Source organism: Bos taurus, chromosome 9, assembly GCF_002263795.3.
Source record: "Bos taurus isolate L1 Dominette 01449 registration number 42190680 breed Hereford chromosome 9, ARS-UCD2.0, whole genome shotgun sequence".
NCBI lineage: Eukaryota > Metazoa > Chordata > Mammalia > Artiodactyla > Bovidae > Bos > Bos taurus.
Window position 1 is genome coordinate 52668177 of NC_037336.1, and position 20684 is coordinate 52688860.

General features: G+C 39.8%; 1 protein-coding gene across 1 annotated transcript in view; it reads right to left on the reverse strand.

Moving 5' to 3' along the window:
• The window catches only part of KLHL32 (kelch like family member 32), a 221017-nt gene that overhangs the window by 46288 nt on the left and 154045 nt on the right, over positions 1–20684 (reverse strand). Inside the window, 1 exon segment of the mRNA XM_059889874.1 lies at positions 17998–18213. Within this exon segment, the coding sequence (XP_059745857.1) occupies positions 17998–18213 (216 nt within the window).

Below are 20684 nucleotides of genomic sequence, written 5' to 3' on the forward strand. Positions count from 1 at the left end.
GTCCAGCAAGACCTTCAGATTTGATAGGGAAATCAAAAGCTTTCCAAACAAGCAAAAGCTAAGAGAATGCAGCACCGCTAAGTCAGTTTTACAACAAACACTAAAGGAACTTCTCTATAGTCAGTAAACTTAACAAGAGAAGGAAAAGATCTACAAAAATAAACCACAAACAATAAACAAAATGATAATAGGATCATACATATCGATAATTACCTTAATTGTAAATGGGTTAAATACACCAACCAAAAGACATAGGCTGGATGGGTGATAAGAAAGCTGGAGTAGCATACTCATATTGGCCAAAACAAACTTTAAAACAAAGACTGTTATGAGACAAAGAAAGACACTGCATAATAATCCAGGGTTCAATCCAAGAAGAAGATATAACCATTATAAATCTATATGCACCCAACAATAGGAGCACCTCAATATATAAGGCAAATACCAACAAAATAATAATGAGATATTTTTAATTAAAATTTTGAAAACTTAAAAACATAAAGTAGAACCCTCCAAAATTTCTACAGGTAGGAAAGACAATCAAAGTTAATCACTGTGTCTAGGATCCAAGCCACAGATTTCCATAGCACAAATAGTTTTTATAAATATCTTCTCAGAACAACGAAGTGATGGCTTTTGTCTATAATTCTGAACTCACCAGAAACACACACCTGTGTACGGCAAGTGGAAGTGCATGTGTACACAGGCCCACACAGGAATAAAATGATCTCAGCCAAAGAACACACGTTTCAGACTTGCAAGGCGACTGCTTCAAGGTGTTATTTATTTAAAATCCCAGAGTGAGATTTTATTAGAAATGAAAATATTTAATAAACTAGTCACATAAAGTTTTACTTCAGGAGAGGCTTTAAATACACCATCCCCATATCTAGAATATACGAAGCTTTTTAGATGGGAAGAATGTCCCTCAGGACAATAAAGACAATCAACATCACCAATGCAGGAAAAATGAAACCCATTCCTGGTCTATTCACACTTAGCAAAATATAAGTACATTTAGAAATAACTTCTTATACTTGACTTAAATAATCTAATAATCTAATAATGGTCTGAGCCAAAAGATAATACTCATCCATTAACTGCTGATGGCATCAGAGTATCACCTGATGCTAGATTGATGGGTGAGACTTCTAAGTAAGATATTAGTTATGCACATTTATATGTAAGTAAGATATCAGTGATGTACATTTATATATAAGTAAGATATTAGTGATACATATTTATATACGATGTCCTTCTGGAAATAAAAGGGACACTGCATGTGGTGGTGAGATATGAACCTTATATTGTCAGAACAACATGGGAAAATCGGAGAAAACCAACTTGGTCAAAGAAGAAAATCCTACGGTATCACACTGGCAACAGGGAGCAGAAGTGACCCTCCCTGGGTCACACCATTTCACATTCTCTCCCAGGTATGCAGGCAAGGAGGGTGCCTTATCAGGGTGAAGTCAAAGGACAGGGAAATTTTGATGCTTTTTTCCTACCGCTAACTGGTGCATGCCCATGGAGGTGAACATGACACAATGAAAAGGAGAAAAGGTTTCTTAACGTATCTGAGCGTTTATGAAAAACATAAATATACTGAGCCTAGGTTTCCTCATCTGTAAAACAAAGATGATGTTATTTACGTCACAGTGTCTACATAGGACTGAATGAGATAACATGTGAAAGTGCTTGGAAAACTATGACATTTAGACAATAAACAGAATTATTATGATGGCAATGAGCCACCAAGAGATGCAGCTAATTCTCAATGCAATTATCCTTCTGAATTCATGTGAAAGCCAGCACATTCAGACAATTTTTACATAAAACAATGTTGTGCAATATTGACAAATTTTGAGAGATCTCTAGATGATAAGGAATTTGCTACACTATTAAAATACTTCATGTTATAAAATGATAGTAAAATCAAAGCAGATAATCTGTTGCAGATTAAAATCTAGCCCTTAAGATGAGCCTATTTCTACACCAATGAATTCAGTAATTCTAACCCAGTAATTAAAGATACAGGATTTTTGTTAAATTTCAAGTAAGAGAAAAACCAATGAGTGGATGAACAAATGAATGAAAAGAGAGACACAGACATAAACTTAGTTGTCTCTGCGTAACCGTCAGTATATGTTCACTTTCTTTACTTGGTGTGAATGTCCCATTAAAATATTTGAATTCAAGTCCATCAGTTCCCTTAAATCTCAACTCAGTTAACTTAGTGCAAGGAAATTATATGTATACCCTAAGCTATCTGACTTGAGCAAACTAAAATAATGATTAAGTTGATTACTTTCTGCTTTTTTTGGCTCTGGGGTAAATGATATAATCATGAATCTTTTAGTATTTTTATTCATCCATTCCTCAATTTATTTTAATTTGTATTTCTTTTATGATAAACCAAGAATTCTCTTAATTTTCTTTTGACTACACTGTGCAGTCTGTGGGATGTTAGTTCTCCAACTAGGAATTACACCTGCACCCTGTGCACTGGAAGCAGGAGTTTTAACCACTGGACCACCAGGGAAGTCCCTTCAATTTCTTACTGAGTGTCCATTATGTGCCAGGCACTTAGCCAGTGAGGAAGAAATTCTCACTCTCTCTCTCTCTCTATATATATATACAGTCTTACCTGACATTCAGTCCCAAGTTCTGTTAGCACCATATAACTCAAGCCTTACTCTTAACCTCAAGTGTCTTAACGTATCCCTGTAAAATATACTCAGGGAGTATGGAATTAAGGGAAGAAATATCCTACAATTTTAGAATCTTCAGTCTATTGTAGGCAGATTTTCAGACACAAGCAAAACCCATCTTTTAATGTTGCTGTATCCCTGATGGGTGTTTTAAATATTTCTGGTACATTTACACATTTTAAAGTTTGTTTTGTTTTGTTTTAAAGCTGTTTAATTTGTAAACACGCCCTGGAGCATCCTGAGAGCATCAAGCCTTTGAATATTTCTTTATGAACTGATTCAATAATAATGAATCAATTACAGGTTCACTGGCACATACACTCCCCACCTGAAATGAAACCTTTAATGACCAAAAGGAGCTCAAAGGCTTAAGCAGCTGCCCCAGGTCATAGAAACAGAGATGGTAAAATCCCTCAAATAAGGGTACCGTGATGAATTAGATGTTCAGGAAGTACCTAAGCTGCAGGTAAGAGTTAATGTTGGCAGCCTCCAAAGAAAAAGAAAAGAATCCTCAAAGGTTACTTTAAACATTAATTTGGAGCTGAGAGTACAGTGATTGGAGTCGGGAACCCACTATCTGGAGCACATGACTAAACACAGTCAGGGGCCAGCCTCTATTATCAGGGGATAGAGCTGGGGGGCTGGGGTACCAGGGCCTACACTCAGTAGGTTGCAAAGAACACACATAAGATGCCATGCTGACCACTAAACCACCTTCACCATGTGAATTCCAGCCTGGCTACTAATGTGTGAAAAAAGATACTTCACACTGCATTTTTCACCTTCATTTCATCACAGTATAAATAATGGGGAACACAGAATCCTCTATTCATACCCTGAAGCACCTTTGAATATAATGTAAAAGTGATGCTTTTGTTAAAAAAGATACACTCTTTTCAGCCCAATTATGATTTTTTTGAGTGGGGGAGGTGACTTAGAAAGCCAATATATAATAGCCATGTATGGAAAATGGATAGTTACGTATAGGTGTAACTATGAATAGATGTAGTTACATAAAGAAGACTGAGTGCTGAAGAATTGATGTTTTTGAATTGTGGTGTTGGAGAAGACTCTTGAGAGTCCCTTGAACTACAAGGAGATCAAACCAGTCAATCCTAAAGGAAATGAACCCTGAATATTCTTTGGAAGGACTGATACTGAAGCTGAAGCTCCAATATTTTGGCCACCTGATGCAAAGGCCGATTCATTGGAAAAGACCCAGATGCTGGGAAAGATGGAAGGCAGGAGAAGAGGGTGGCGGAGAATGATATAGTTGGATATCATCACCGACTTAATGGACATGAATTTGAGTAAACTCTGGGAGATAGTGAAGGACAGGGAAGCCTGCATGCTGCAGTCCATGGGGTCGCAAAGAGTTGGACATGACTTAGTAACTGAACAGTAAGGACAGTGGAAAATGGGTGTGTGGGAAGACAGGCCCAGTGCAGGAGAACCAGTGGCTTGCCGATCTCAGAAAACCTATGAGGGGGGAGGGGCTGCAGTGGGTGAAGGAAAGCGCACTAGGAGGAATTAACAGTAACTGTTATCCTGAGAGAAGGAGCGTGTTCCAGTCCCAAGGCCAGGCGTCCAGAAGGAAATCTGTAAGTGTTTGCTGAAGGAGAAAAAAAATTTTTTTGGTCAGCAAAAAAAAATTTGCTGAAGGAATTATGAGACTGCAATATGAAGAAGTCACAGACCCAGGACATCTTTACCACATTCAGAGGAACAACGTGTTGAAACAACAAGGGGAACCTCGAAGGTGGAGACAGAAGAGTTGAAGAGGAAAGAGAAAGTGGCGCCAGTAAGGTGAGCCCAGCCCTAGGAGCAGAGGCCAGGAGATGAAGTGTGAGACACTCTGGGGACCCTGTAATGGGGGACATCACTGCTTGAGGGGATGCAGTCTCAAGTGAACGGAGTCACCGTGAGACCACGGTTCTGGGAATGTGGTGGGGAGCTTATAAGGACACAGAGAAAGTTCTTTATCTTTAGACATTAGTTTAAAGGGTTCAGCAGGCTGGGGGAAGGTAGAAACACAGTCAGGCTTGGACCAAAAATGATCTGAAATAGTGTTATACTTCAAAAAACATTTTTTTTTTTTTGCTTAAGTCTCATTAATTTGCAAACAGAATGAATCTAAAAATAAAATATAGATACCACTGTGGCAAGTCATCTTATTTTTTAAATACTAAAAAAGAAAAAAACCTCTCTTGACTGATTTGACTGAGACTTTTCTCCCCTAATTACCTTTTTATTCTCTGCTGCTGAAATAAAAACAAGACATAACTAATCAGTAATTTTACTAAGCATCCCTGAGGGTGATTTTATCCATGCTATCCAGAGAGCTAAACAAAAATAATTATTCCTGGTCTAGTGCAATGAAGAATCTGGTTAGACTATACATACACGCATGACCCTATTCTCATATATTTTCAAATATTTTAAACAGCACTGTTACTTAAATAAGGGCTGCCTAAAACAGTAACTGAATTCAATGACTTAATTCATTTTTTTGAGCCTCTTCACATGAGACTGAATTATCGCTTAATGACTCCCTTTACCATTCAAAAATGAATAGCTTTTTTTTTTAAGCAAGAAATAATGTGAAAATAGAACACTTGAAGTAAAATTATAATCATTATGACGCTGTCACTTTAACACCTATACACTTAATTGTTTTACAACTGACATGTAAGAAAAAATGTCCCACAGCTAAGTAGAAATATGCTGCTGAATGTTCACAGTGCGGAAGGGAGGACCTGAAGACAACATAAATGAAAACACAGAACAGTGATTCTGGCTCTCAGGTCCCTAATCTATGAGACCACTGTGCAGAGCTTGGAGACAGAAATGAAGGCCTTCCTTTATTTTTTCTTTTCCTTTTTTTTTTTTTTTTTGTTTTAAAAGGTGTGCATAAAAGAGGACTAAAATGAGCTATGCATTGTAAACACCAGCACTATTAGATACCTGCATCTTTTTTACCTTATGCTTCAAAAAGCAACAAGATTAGGTGCTGGGATGATACAAATTGAAATTTGCAACTTTTAATAACCTTCGTTGTTCTGTCGACAAATATCTGTCTCCCCAGCTCAACCCCTCCCCTCATGCTTCCCAAGGAGGGAAAAGGAGTCAGAGGCTGCCCTTGGAAACAAGAATTCATCAGACTGCTGTGAGACAGGCTGGTGAGAGAAACATAAGGAGAATGGAGCCTTCAGTTCATATATGCGCCCATTTTGAATTTCCCAGCTTTGCTGGTTGGTGTGACAAGCAGTGCACAACAACTGTGGGAGCTGCTGCATTAGCAAGCTGGCCAAAGTACCCCTGTCATTTACACTCCCCCACTGCACAACCAGGATGGGAACATTTGCTCTATTGGAAGGCAGCGATAAGGATGGATTTTTTAAAGTTTCCATTTTTAAGTGAAAATGAAAGAAAAATGCTCTTCTAGATGTGTTGTGCCTTTGAGCTCCATTTGAAAAAAGAAAAAAAAAAAGGCAGAGAAAGCTGCTGTGAAGGTCACTGAGTGAAAGAACTTCCTCGGGGCACAGAATAAATTAAATCCCAAGGAAAAAATAAAATGTGATTTCCAGAGTGTGAGGCACAAACTCCAAATGACAATGATTGACAGCCAAACTATATCCGTGCAATATCCAAGACTGCACGTTCTCATTTACCTCAGTGTAGCCAGCAAGCGCCCATTAAACATCCGTCTGATGCCCAAATTAACCTTCTTGGCAAACTGAAAGAGGCACAAACTATCATAATCAACCTTTCATTATCACAGCAGCTTCTAGTTAAAGGGTCAGAATAATTGTGCCATCAGAGCCTTGATTGTTTTCAATCAACAGACGGCTGGAGTGACAGCTCGGTGATGGAGGGGTCTGATGAAACCGCACCAGGCCTAATCAGAGCAGATGAAAGGAAGGCATGATTGGTGCAAATGAACAGTCGTGCCTCTCCTTTTCATTTACGATCTGAAATTACTCTTAAATTTGTGGGGTTTTTTTTTTTCCTCCCTTATGAGCACCACTGAAAGAATGTTTGACTTATTATGAGTTCTGACAGTGCAGAGTTATAAAACACAGGTAGGGTTATCAGCTGAGGCTTTAAGTGGGTATTCAGCATAATTCTAACAAATTCACTCTTGAAAAGCACAAAATGACTAAAAAGGCTTCCAATGACCTAACCTCTCAGTGCTGTTTGATTAACAGACCCATTTATTCCACTGGCATTCTAAATGATGAGATGATAAAACCGAGGGCAGAAATATCTTGTAAATGTTTTCTCTCAACCCCTCTGCTCTGCTTACTTCAGTACCAGTTTCTCTGCCCCAAATCCTTTACTGTTCTTGAAGACCGCCACATTAGGGGCTCAAAGGAGCTCATCCATCAGAGGGTATAGATCAAATAAGGGTGATTTTGAGTTAGGAACACGTAGCTGTACTGGGAGCCACAGGGGTAGGTGGAACCCACCAAACCTATGCTGACATTAAAAAGAATATTTGAGGAAAAGGAATAAAAATTTCTGCGATAGGCCAGGCAAAATTTGGCACAAAGAGATTTGGGGAAAAATGGAGATGAGTTTTTCTGCATTCATGTGGCAACTACACAGACTATAGTCATTAATATTCTTAAATAATTTATGATAATAGAATATACACCTGGAGTAGCAAAAGTAAGTTTCAAACTTCTATTTTCTTCTTTAATTTTGGGATCAACCAGCCAATCATGAAAGTATTATGATTCAGGTCAATAGTGCAAAACAAAGGAAAGTTTTTTAGCTGTAAAAATTAATATGCATGCAATCTGTGATGTGCATGTATGTGTCTGTCTACCTGCAAGTGTGTTTGTGTGTGTGGTGTGAACCCGACACCTATGTGTGTAAGAGACAGGAGACAGGATAGTTTTTAACCTCTCCACTCAAAACTTTTACATAAAACTTAGGCCATTTTATTTGCTAGACTGTGAGTTGGAATGATACAATAGGGGTATATAATAGACAAAGTAAAAAGAATTATTAAAAACAGCCTGGAATTTTCCATGCAATATTTAGTCTCCTCATAGCTAGATCTCATTTTATGGGTCAGGTGCTCACCACCTGACCCATAAAGTATCAAGAATGTACAAAATTTCCATAGTTCTACTTACATGTACATATACCTCAAGCAGGATATTGCTAAATTTGCCATATGACTTCAAAGCATCTCAAAGTTTTCATTCTTTTTTTAGGAGACAATTCTCCTAGAAAGATATCTGGCAAATGGTTCAGGCACAATTATTTTACAAAACCATCTTCGCTCTCCCACCACCTTCTCAGGCATCTTACTTGTGGTGTGTGCACAGGGGCCTCCAACAAGCTTTATTAATGACCAGGCTTTGCATCTCCTGAGGGTTCCCTTCTTTTCCCTGAGTAGCATTGGTTTTTACGGCACAGACTTCCTTCTGCCCAGAAGGTAGTTTGTATATTGGTCAATTAGGAGTGGCTTTGGGGAACTTCCCTAGTGATCCAGGGGCTAAGACGCCAAGCTCTCAATGCAGGGGGCCCGGGTTTGATCCCTAGCTGGGGAACTTGATCCCACAGCCACAACCAAGACCCAGCTCAGCCAAACAAACAGATAAATAAAAATATTTAAAAAAAAAAGAGTGGCTTTGGGACACTGACAGCACATGGGATTTAAGAGAGAATTTCCTTAGCTGGTTCACAGACCAGGAGGATGAAAAGCAGGCAGACCCGTGTCAGTGTCTGCTCTAACCTCTTGAATCCAAGAGGTGTGGAATTCATCGTTTGAAAGCACTACACAGCCCCTCTACATGGCTTAAATTGTACGAGAGATGAGAAGAACAGAAAGATTCTTCAGGAGACCTGGCAACCTGACAAATCAATCCCTTTGTTTACTTTATTATTTACTCTCTGTGTTGGGCTTCACTCCAGAGTATACAGTCCCAGCAGTGAGCAGAATAAGAAATTGCTTACAGCCCTCGGCAGGTTCAATGTCATTCCCACAGCCAAAGAGAGGGATGTCTAAAGTCTATTTGCCTCTTAACTAAGCGTTGTCCTTTCTGGATGGAGAGGTCTAGTTTTACTTTCAGCTGTGAGTAATTTCCCACTGTGATTGGCTGACTTATAGTCAATTTAGTATAATTAATGCCAAATTACATTGTAATTCACCTAGAATTACAAATTAAAAGCTATATTAAGAGCAAATGAATTAATCAAAATTAATGATATTATGCTCACTTGTTTTAAACTGTTAATAAGATGGGTCCCCCTAAAACATTTAAACTTCAGCGCACCATCCATCACTACTTCAATTACCTGACTTCCTTGTGTGGCCAGAGGAGCTGGTGTGTGGGCATTTCTCATCAACAAGAACACACACAAAGAAGATAAGTGCATTCAGCCTCCAGCTGGCCCAGCTCTTTTTAGCTTCTGTTCTTGAAACATAAGTAGTATCTGGACCACTTACTGAAACGGACTTCCTATAGACAAAGAGGAACAATGCAAAAGCCTGTGCTATTTATCTTTAGAACTCATCAAAGATTTTTTTACCTAAGAGAATTTTTCTTTCTGGTTATGTTTTGTCTACTGGAATACTGAAATCTGTTTTCATTCCTCCAATGTGGCACCCCAAGTAACAAAGAGGTGGTCCTGTTAAAGAGGAGAACCTCAACTATTCATATTTCTGAATACTGCCCATGATTACTATCTTAGAATGGCCACCTTTTCCCTCCAGGTAAGTTGAGAGATGTTGTTCTTTAGTTTTACTTGTAGCCAGGCCTGGAGGCAGGGGTGAGTGAAGCAGAGTGAAAGGGTGTCGGCATTTAAAAATAGATGCCAAAGGTTCCCCAGACATCTCTTTGGAGTATAAACAAACCCAGAGGCTCACTCCATGGCTAAGTTGAGAGCCTCTCCTCTAGAATACGCAGAACAGGCAATCTCCATGGTCTGATATGGCCAGTTGGCGCAAATACCACGGCCAACAGGCACCCAACTGGCCTGGTAAGGATTCCTATAGAAATAGTCTGGCAATGCAGGGCATGGGGTACAAGCTCATTTCTACCGGAAAGACACTTAACATTTATCAGTGTTAATAAATTAATATTTTTCTCCCTTTCTCTTAAGTCCCATATCTAGGCCATTACCTAGATGTCATTTTCTACTACATAAACTTCTCAATTTTAATATTCAGGTATAAAATGAAGGTATCAGGATTAATAACTTCCATCTGATTCATCCTCACTCTCACAACAGTCTGAAGACTTTCCATCACTCAGCCTGCAGGGCTGCAACAGAAATGCTGCTGCTGCTAAGTCGCTTCAGTCGTGTCCGACTCTGTGGGACCCCATAGACGGCAGCCCACCAGGCTCCGCCGTCCCTGGGATTCTCCAGGCAAGAATACTGGAGTGGGTTGCCATTGCCTTCTCCGTGCAACAGAAATAACCATGTTCTAAGTTCTTTTTCACACTGATCGAAATCTCTTGATCAGATTTTAAGTGATCCTCCATTATGGGCTGTCTCTTCCTGCTTTGCACTGAATCACTTTGTACCTCCAAGGAATGGAAGGTGGTTCCCTACCTCTGCCAGAGTGCTCCATTCACTCCTTCTCATCAAACCATCTAGAGCCTCAATTTTCCAGGCTCTGATAAAAGAAAGACCTTCAGCGACACTTTTTTGTATGACTTTTGTTAAGAGTCATTTTTGCAACTTCCCACAAAGCAGCACAACAGGTGAAAATGAAAACTGGTAATTTATTAGGAAATGTAGACTGCTGGCTCACGCATTATAGAGCAGTATAGTCGGTTTGACTTTTGAGAAGCTGTATCAGGTACGCTGAGTTTCTGTTTTCTTAGTGATTTGGAGTATTTGAAGAGAACACAGTGAGATCTATATTGAATCCATACTGTGAAGGGAGTCAACCACCTGTCCTCTGTGAGTTTTCATTTCCTCACCTGTTAAAGTTTGGATGATAGTTGCCTTATCAACCTTAACAAGGCTGATGGGAGACTTGAATGAAATGATGTGTGTAAAAGTGCTTAAGAAGTATAAAGCTAAGGATTGTAAAAATTATTATTGGTGTTATTATTATTGATGAACTTCTATGCCTGGCCTCGAGGTTTCTACCTCATGTTTAGCATATAGTTTGGGTTTTATTTTTAAATCCCTGATAACCCAGGTAGCAGCAATATGACTGCAGGCTACCAATGCATAAGTAATATTCTCCAGTCATCTTTTTCCTTCTCACAGCAGCAACAACAAAAATATCAGTCTGGAAACAACATGAATCACAATGAAAATTAGAAGCAGAGAACATAAATATGTCATATCTCATAAATCACCTTGTTGTTCTGTTGTGCTCATTTAAAACAAAATAAAAGGAAGGAAAAAGAAACTATTAACTCATGGGAACAGCAGCACATGAATACAAGTTAGGTCTCCTGTAATTTCTGATAATCACTGCCCTGCATGGCCTCTTGACAATGCACAGCTCTAGCACTGAGGATTAGCGGGAGCAAAGTCCCTCTGAAATGAATGTGTCGTGCGTCTCTCAAAGGCACACAGTCCAGACGAACAACAGCAGGGCCACTAGTCAACTCGGGGATGAGTCCTCACAAGCAATTAGCCGAATGCAGATCAGAACAAGTGACTGAATACACACTCTGGCCCCTCTGAGCAACAAGACCGGAACTAGCAGAAGCGCTCAGTGTCCAGCTGGGGGCACTCCCAGGATCAAACATCCTCCGGGCACAGCACTATTTGGGATGTGAATGATCCACAATTTATTCTCAGTGTGCTGCTGCTGCTGCTCAGTCACTTCAGTCGTGTCCGACTCTATGCGACCCCATAGACAGCAGCCCACCAGGCTCCCCCATCCCTGGGATTCTCCAGGCGAGAACACTGGAGTGGGTTGCCACCTCCTTCTCCAATGCGTGAAAGTGAAAAGTGAAAGTGAAGCCCCTCAGTCGTGTCCGACTCTTCTCGACCCCATGGACTGCAGCCTACCAGGCTCCTCCATCCATGGGATTTTCCAGGCAAGAGCACTGGAGTGGGGTGCCATTGCTTCTCCGATTCTCAGTGTAACATCTAGTAAAAAGGAAGTGAAGATGCCCTCATCACATTTGTAGGAAAGATTGTAGGTATTTGGGAGGGACTGCCAGAAGCTTCAGGAAGAAAACTGAGAAACTGTACACATTTAGTTAAGATGCCCAGAAAGGGCCTCTCTGAAAAAATAGAAATGATACATGCATATATGAAATTAAACTGAAGAAAGGTAGGGATATAATGAAAGACTATAATTAGGGGGTAGGGATAAGAGTTCTCAGGCCACAATATTTTATTTCATTTCCAGCTACCAAGTGTAAGAATGAGGACACTACTTATGGAGCTTTTTGATTAAATAGTCACCCACAGTCTAATTTCCTTGAGGCCTGGACTCTACTGCAGTGATTGACAAAGATTTGCAAAGCTGTTTAAGGGAGTACATACAATGAACAATGAGGGAGTTCCCTCGTGGTCCAATGGCTAGGACTCCACTGTGTTCCCAATGCAGGGGGCCTGTGTTCGATTCCCAGGCAGGGAACTAGATCCCACACGCCACAACTAAAAAAGATCCCACATGCTACAACTAAAACCCAGCACAGCCAAATAAATAAATATTTTTTAAAAAAAGAATTAACAATGAATAAAGCACTGAAGAAAAGGTAAAGGGTGGGTGATGTTGAAATGTCCAAGCAAAAGAATTTCATTTTCCAATCCACCCATATCATTTCAATACACCCAAAATTAGCAAAGAAATCACCACTGTGTTTGGCAGAGGTCAGTCCCCACTGGGAAGCAATCAGGCACTGGGTGAGGGAGCACAATTAAGCACAGGGAGCAGAGTCAGAGTTAGCCACATAACACAGGCATGAAGGCGCAGAGCTGGCCACCACCTCTTCAACCTGCTGGCACCACACCAGGGAACAGGAACAGCCAAGCCCTTCCTCATTTCTTTTCAAGTCACAGGATTAACTTGATGCACCTCTGTGTCCATCACACCCCAAGTATTTTTGCGCTTCTATTATAAACTTGGCAGCTATGGGCCAAAGTGGGAAAAGCCCAAGAATTAGAAGACGTGGATTTGATTTCTAGCTCCGTTACTCCAGTTTCCCCATTTGCACCACAGGAGCACAAAGCAATGCAAAACGCAGACGCGTTCTGGAAACCGGGATGTGGTATTCAGACGCGAAGTGTTACGATGGTATTGTTGGACACATAGGACTGTTTGAAGTCCTCCCTTCTCCCTGGCCAGAGGTGCATCTGGGACAGTTTATCATCTTAGAGATAAAAGTCGAACGCTGAGCACATCGCTAGTGTCCTCTATTTTCCATCTATAAAGGGATAGTAGCTTTTTGTTTGGGTTCACTTTCTGGGACTCCTTTTGACGGAAATGATTAAATCAAACCTAAGGTGGGTAGTTTGTGGAGTAGATAAAAGCCCAGGAGGGGCCTGTCAAAAAAATCACTGCATCAGAGGTTGTTGACTACTCTAAACAATATGTGACTTACATCTCTAGAGATATAAAGTGAACGTGTTACTAACAGTATGACTTACAGAGGCAAATTTCCAACTAAAACACAAGAAAAAAATGCTGTTTTAAAAGGTGAAACTCATTTAATATACCAATTTTCTTAGAATAAATCCAGCCTTTTATAGGAATAGTAGGATGCCTTATTATCCATTCAATACATTTTAATATGAAAACTATACATTATTGTTTTTAATTCATTATTTATAGAGTGTAAGAGAACAAGAAGGTAGCATTCAACACAAAGTCTACAGGTACAGCCTGTGGCTCTGGGGACGAAGAATCAAAGACAAATGTAAACATGATTACCCACTCCAATCCCCCCAGCCCCAAACCACATGACATGGTTGCTCTTTGCCAAACTACTGGGATAAAAAAGACTTTCCCTGCCAAGGTCTGGTCTTTTCTGACATCAGTGATGTGACCACTGAATTGTCTGCTCTTTTTATCTACTGAAGTCCAGGCAAAGTTAGGCTCAAAATATGAGGAGGAGCCCTCAAGCCAAGGTTAGTAAAGGATGAAAACCACTGATATATAATTAACACTTATTAAATAATAAGTGCTTTTCACTGAAAGTAGGAAATAGTTAATAAAATAAGAATTAAAGGTAAACAAAACTTTTCCATGTTCAGAAATAAAGCTAAGCTAAATCTCTCTAACCCGACAACTGAACACTTTTAAAGAGCTTTTTACCCCAGGATCTAACTTCTAAAACTGTGCCAAGCACATAACAGGTATACAATAAATAGTCATTTGTAATTCAATAATCTACTGTACCAATTTTTAAATATCCTTGCTTCTGCTACTTCAGAGATTAAATAATAATCCAGAGAGCTGGGTAATGGTTTAAAACCAGAAGGATCCCTCCCAATTGGCATGAGGATTAGGAGAGGGAAATGGAGTTAGCTAACTTGTACTCTGCCTTACATTCCATGGTTTGGGGCATTTAGATGGATAGGGACTTCCCTAGCAGTCCAGTGGTTAAGACTCAATACTTCAAATACAGGGATTCTGGGTTTGATACCTGGTCAGGGAACTAGGATCCCACATGCCATGTGGCGCAACAACAACAAAGAATATTGATAGGTGGACAGCCACACTTTCTCCCTATGCTAGCAAATACAAGAATTTACATAATATATAGGTTTTTCTACAAACTACATTGTCACAGAAAGTAACTTCCCCTTTATTCTCAGAAAAGACTGTGGTTAAAAAAAAAAAAAAAAGGCAGAGAATATACCTTCCTGAGGAAAAAACAGATTATCCAGTACCTCCAATAAGTGGGAGTGGAATGGAACTGTTTCATGGTTTCACTCTAAGTTTTAGAGCAGGACCTCTGGCTCAGTCATCTGAAACTATATGTTGAATCTAACAAGAGAAATTTAACAGGCCCCTGCTGAAACAAAGTCCTAAGTCAAAGCTAAAACCTGAAAGCAAAGTAAAACTGGTGGAGATTTGCCAGGTCACGGATGCCAGTGACCTCACGCCCCATGTTTCCTCCTCTGCTGATTTGCTCCCTTTTAGTCTCCTCTTTCTGTGAACCCAATAACCAATCTGGAATCTGAGAAATTGCTGGCCTTGAACTCTAAGACCAAATTGTTGAGCTGAATTGAACTGAATTAAAAAAAAAAAAAGATTTTTTTGAGGGGACTTCTCTGTCTTTATATATCCAAAGTGCATATGTGGTAAAGTCTCATCAGTACCTGTGAATATAAAGTGAAGTTAATGAACAGGCCCAGTAGTTTCAGGCTATGGAAGGGAGAAAATAATTGTTTAGGGGGGATGAAGAAGCCTCTGTGAGAGAGAAGACTTAAGATAAAGTTTTTAAAGGTCAGGTGGAAGAAGAGAGAGCAGACAAAAAGCATAATCTCAGGGGATTTCATAGGTTTTCAGATGCACAGAATGGTTATCACGGGCTTTAGCACATTTTAGCGGGAAAGGGACTGGATAAGGGATAGCAGGAAAAAGAAAAAAAAAGTCTGTTCAGTTAGGATAAAGTGACAGTTCTTGTGACATGTCTTTAGAGACAAACTGTGTGAAGTATGGTGAATAATAAAAATTGGGCCTTTTGCCAAATAAAGTAGATATCCCAGATTACATTACCAGTAGATCAGCGAGTGGAAGAGCCACATGTGTAAGGGTGTGTGTGTGTTTACTGAGCTCTCACATAAGTTACCAGTTGCACATAATCAAATGGCACCATCCCTCCATCCGCTTTTCTATTACTTGTCCTACTTTGTGCCAATTTTCTGTTTCCTCCCCAACACCCCTAGATTCACTGTTCTTCTTTCAGACACAGGATAGGGATTTGTCAAAGTCAATGAGCACTTTATTACAGTGAGAACGTTCTGTAATGAACAATTCAGCAATTTAATGAGATTCTGTAGATCTGTCTCCAACCTGTCCATCAAGTTTCACTTCCATAAAGTCACCCTGACACTAATCCTCCGGCATACCCAATCTTCACCCTGGGCTGAATATCAGATTCTTCCCTGGTATACTGCATTACCAGTATAACCTCAGCAAAAATGATGAATTTAACTATACTTGAGGTGATATAACTGGACTGATCTGATTTTTCTCTATTGAGTTGAGTACGAGGGAACTACTTATTTACAAAGATAATGCAAAAATAGTTTCTCATTGCCCGTTGAATGCCTAAATTGATAATATTTCTGTGAGTCTTTTAATTCTTTCTTTAGGACCAAGTCTAAGAAAATATTGCCTGCAGCAGAAAGCAGCTTTTGAGATTCTACATTATAATATTAGTAACCTTTAGAGAGGCAATTACAGGAACTCCTATGTGAATAGCGTGAAATTTTTGGACACTCGCACATCTGTACATTACCATGTTGATACCTGGCAGTGCTTTCAACCATGCCACAAAAAGAGACAGAGGCCACAGGGATGGTTGGCTCACATCTCAATTTGGTTAGAAATAATCAAATGCAGAATTCATTCTAAGTCTTTTTCCCTTTGGGAAGTCAAGAAAAATATGACAATTCCTCACTTTGAATTAACCAGAGTAATTCTGATGATTTGTGCTTTCCACAGATAATTAAAATTCATACCCCAAACTCATCCTCACCAACACTTCTGACCTCTGCCTGAACGAACATTATGAGATATACCTAAGAAGCAGAAAATAATTTGTGGCTTGTTTTTTCCACTTATATTTTCTTGTCAAGACAGCATGGAATACTTGAAAGATGAGGGCAGGTGTCAGCAAACATGGATTTGAAGCCTGGATCTGCTTTGTAACCCTGAGGCAAGACACTGAAGCCTCATTTTGTTTGTCCAGAGGATGGAATGATAACAGCCATTCTTCGGGCTTGTTGTGATGATAATTTAGTAAGTTTGGAAAGAGCCTGGGTCCTGGAAGGCCCTCAGTACACTGCAGGTCTTATCCTCACTGGTGGAAGCAATGGTGAAGAGGAAAGTTGCTGATTAAAGTAAGATAAACAAAGAAATTAGGGAGAAAGGCATCAGGAGAATAAGCCATCAGTAGAATCAGATGTGGGCTTCCCAGATGGCTCAGTGGTAAAGAATCTGCCTGCCAATTCAGGAGACCTGGGTTCGATCCCTGAGTCAGGAAGATCCCCTGGAGAAGGAAATGGCAACTCACCCCAAGTATTCTTGCCTGGAGAATCCCCATGGACAGAGGAGCCTGGCGGGCTATAGTCCATGGGGTCACAAAGAGTTGGACACAACTTTGCAATTAAATCACCACCACCAGAGAATCAGACATTGGATAATTCACAACTACCTATGACTCCATTTCAGCCAGAATTAAAGTATTCTCTGAATGTCTTTGATAAGATACAAGGTGCCTCATCTGCTAATAGAAGACTTCATATTTTTACTTGTATTTTGTATATAAATATTTTTCAAATGACCATGAAATCTTGAAGGTACGGAATCCAAGAAGTAACAAGATGGCTAGCCACTGCTTCAGAGAGGAAGATGGAAAGTATAAGGAGAAGCGGGGAAAGATGGACTCTGTCTTTGGAAAACAGTCAGACTGTGGTGACTGTGTGGTGACAGTTTTCCAAAGACACTGTGTGGATTGTTCAAGTATAGTCACTGGAGATGAGCACAATGGATTTCAACTGAATAATCAACTTGAAAACACAAAACATCCTCTGCCCCCTAAACAAAAGGTATCTGAAAGGAATGCTATGTCAGGTAAAAAGGCAGGGCATAGGAAAACAGCAATGAGCACAGAATGAAGGAAGGAAAGAGATTTTCCCAAAGCGAAACAGAAAGAGCTTCATCTCATTTAAGGTCCCAGCTGCTCTCTACTGTAACAAAAGCCTCTTTCTGAACTGTTTACCAGAAAGCCCAGAATTTATTCTGATTCCATTGGTCTTAAATAGGCATAAATATCGCTTTACAATCTATCCTTCTCATATTCAGCTTCAGTAACTATGTTTGGCAAGAGAATATAAACCCTTGACTCTTTCTGATATAACCCCCTTAGGTTCTGGAAAGCCATGGTGAGGGTCTGAGGAATCTTACCTGTGATTCCCTCAGTTAAGCTGAGCAGGATCAAGCCTCAAGGGCTGGTGTTCTCCAATTACTTGCCCATCAAGGACATGACTTCTAAAACTTCAACTCCAATGTGGAGCAAACCAGACAAAATAGTTGTCATTGTTCCTCAGTCCTTTAACTTTTAATCATTCCATGACTTCGCGCCGAAGGAGGACCCATGCAGAGTGCCCTTACCTGCCAGATCTGCTCTTCGCTCAAGGAGGTCAGGCGGTCGCTCTTCAGTACCTCCTGAAGCAGACAATAAGGCAGCGTTAGAATGTCCTCCGGCCGACTCTTCAGGAGCTCAGAGAGGTGTTTCACTAAGAAATCGATCACTGCCTTCTCCAACAAAGTGAGGTTAAAGAGGTCAGCAAGTCTGTACAGATCCAAGTAATTAAAGCTATTTAATTCCTGGGTGTCAAAAAAATAAAAATAAAAATGGAAAAAGATCTCTTAGAAATCAATCCAAGAAAGAATAAGCAAGAAATTCAGACTCCCCAAAGTTTGCATGACAGGAGTGGGAGAAAGGGAACTATACAAAACAACAAAATCCTCATTACAAGGCTCTGGGAAGAGAACTAGTATTCTAGAATTTAACATTTTTCCCCCTTATTTTGTCCCTCTTAAAACCCATGTACTTAAAGACGTCTTAATAAAGGGGCTGAAAGGGGTTTCTGGTTTCACTGGCAAAAATGTTACTTTGCAACCTTTTAGGAACATTTTCCCAATGAAAATAATTTTTTTCATTTTATAGCTCTCAGGTGATACATTTTTTCCACTAAAGAGAAAATGAGGGCAGGTAGTGTGGGAGCCCTACACTTTTTCCAAAACCTCAAATTAAACACAGAGTTAAAAACAACTGACAATGAATTAAAACAATGATTTTTACATGTAAAGTCTCAGGGAATGAGGAAATATCACAGAAAAGATTCCTGTCCTGAGTAATTCTATATTGAATGCACCTGAGATGAACGATTTATAACTGTTCTTTGCTTTTATCAACTGCAGACAGTCAATGGCAATCTTTTCAGAGTTTCTGTTGCAATACTGTGTTGTGAGGGGGTGGGGTGGGATTTTGCCTGTCTCTACAAGTTCTCAAACTCATAACCAAGCTATAAAATAATGCCACCAGAAGCCAGGACATCTGTGAAATCTCTGCCTTGTACCTCTGCAAGAACCATAGTTGGCATGCAGATTTGTTGATGGAAAACTTACCTATTTCAAGTAGACTGAGAGTAGGCTCTGTCCTAGTTGTCTTCATTTTCAACTTGCAATTATTATTACAATATTTCCCAGTAACTTAAGGAATGCAGAACACCATCAGATGGCTATTTTAGTCCATTGACTGATTTATTTTCAACATACTTAGCCCTGTTTTTAGTTATCTAAAAAGTATTAAGAACTCTTTCTAAGACCTACATATTCTAATATATCTGTTTCCATCACAGTTTAAGGTTTAAAGGAATATGTGCTAAACGGGCACTCTTCCACATGGTAGCCTACTAGCCAGCCACATGTACCTATTCAGCATCTGAAATGTAGCCAGTGTGATTTGAGATGTGCTCTAAGTGTTAAATATAGGCTTCCCAGGTGGCACAGTGGTAAAGAATTCACCTGCCAATGCAGGACACGTGGGTTCGATCCCTGGGTGGGGAAGATCCCCTGGAGGAGGAAATGGCAACCCACTCCAGTATTACTTGCCTGAGAATCCCATGGACAGAGAAGCCTGGCAGGTTACACTCCATGGGGTCACAGAGAGTCTGACATGATTGAGTGACTGAGCATGCATGCATGCATAATGTTAAATATATATGAAAGCAAAGAGTAAGAAAAATAGAATGTAAAATATCTCATTAATAATTTTTATATTGATTATATGTTGAAATGGTATTACTCTGGATATAGATTAAATATATTATCACTAATTTCACCTGTTTTTTTTTACTTTTAAGGCAGCTACTAGAAAATTTTAAATTAATATATACGACTTCCATTATGTTTCTACTGTACAATGTTTTTCTAAATAATGAAAAGTATAATGAAGATGTAAAAACAGGTCTCAGAGTAACAGTTGCATCATCATCACAGCCACCTGATTCTTTTTCTTTAGATTCTATTTCTTTTGGTGGGAGATGACACTTTAATTACATTCCTAACAGGAGTCAAGCTACATGACTTCAGTAATCAGACATAAGATTCTGGCTCTTGATAGCTCTATTTGCCAACACAATTGAAAAAGAATAAATAACTTGTCTTTGAAATGAAGTTTACCACAGTTAACCACTAAAATTCATTACAACTCAAAATATCTAAGGGTCCACTCACAGCCACTCAATTAAAATATGTTGGCTTTCCATTCAGCAGACTTTATCAAAGGAATACTGCAGATTCTGCCTCCAGCACCGATTTTTTTAAAGTACTGTTTAAACTCATTCTCCAAATCTTACCTTTTCAGATTGGTAAATTCTACTATGGAAGGAAAGAATATGTAACCCTTGCACGTGGAGCTTCTACAGCCAACTTTAGGACCATCTTCTTGGAATGAGTAAGTTATTTCTAGTCAGTACATCTAGGAAGCAAGTTTAACAGCTTCTGGGCCCTGGATTCGATTTTAGCTTCCAGGTAAGTCACTCTGCAGCCTTCCCTGGCAGCTCAGCTGCTAAAGAATCTGCCTGTAATGCGGGAGGCCTGCGTTGGATCCCTGGGTTGGGAAGATCCCAAGGAGAAGGGAGAGGCTACCCACTCCAGTATTCTGCCCTGGAGAATTCCATGGACTATTAGAGCCCATGGGGTTGCAAAGAGTCGGACACGACTGAGCGACTTGGCTTCTACTACTAAGTCACTCTGCAGCCGCTCAGAAGCGTGGGGTGTCAGCGCCCTCC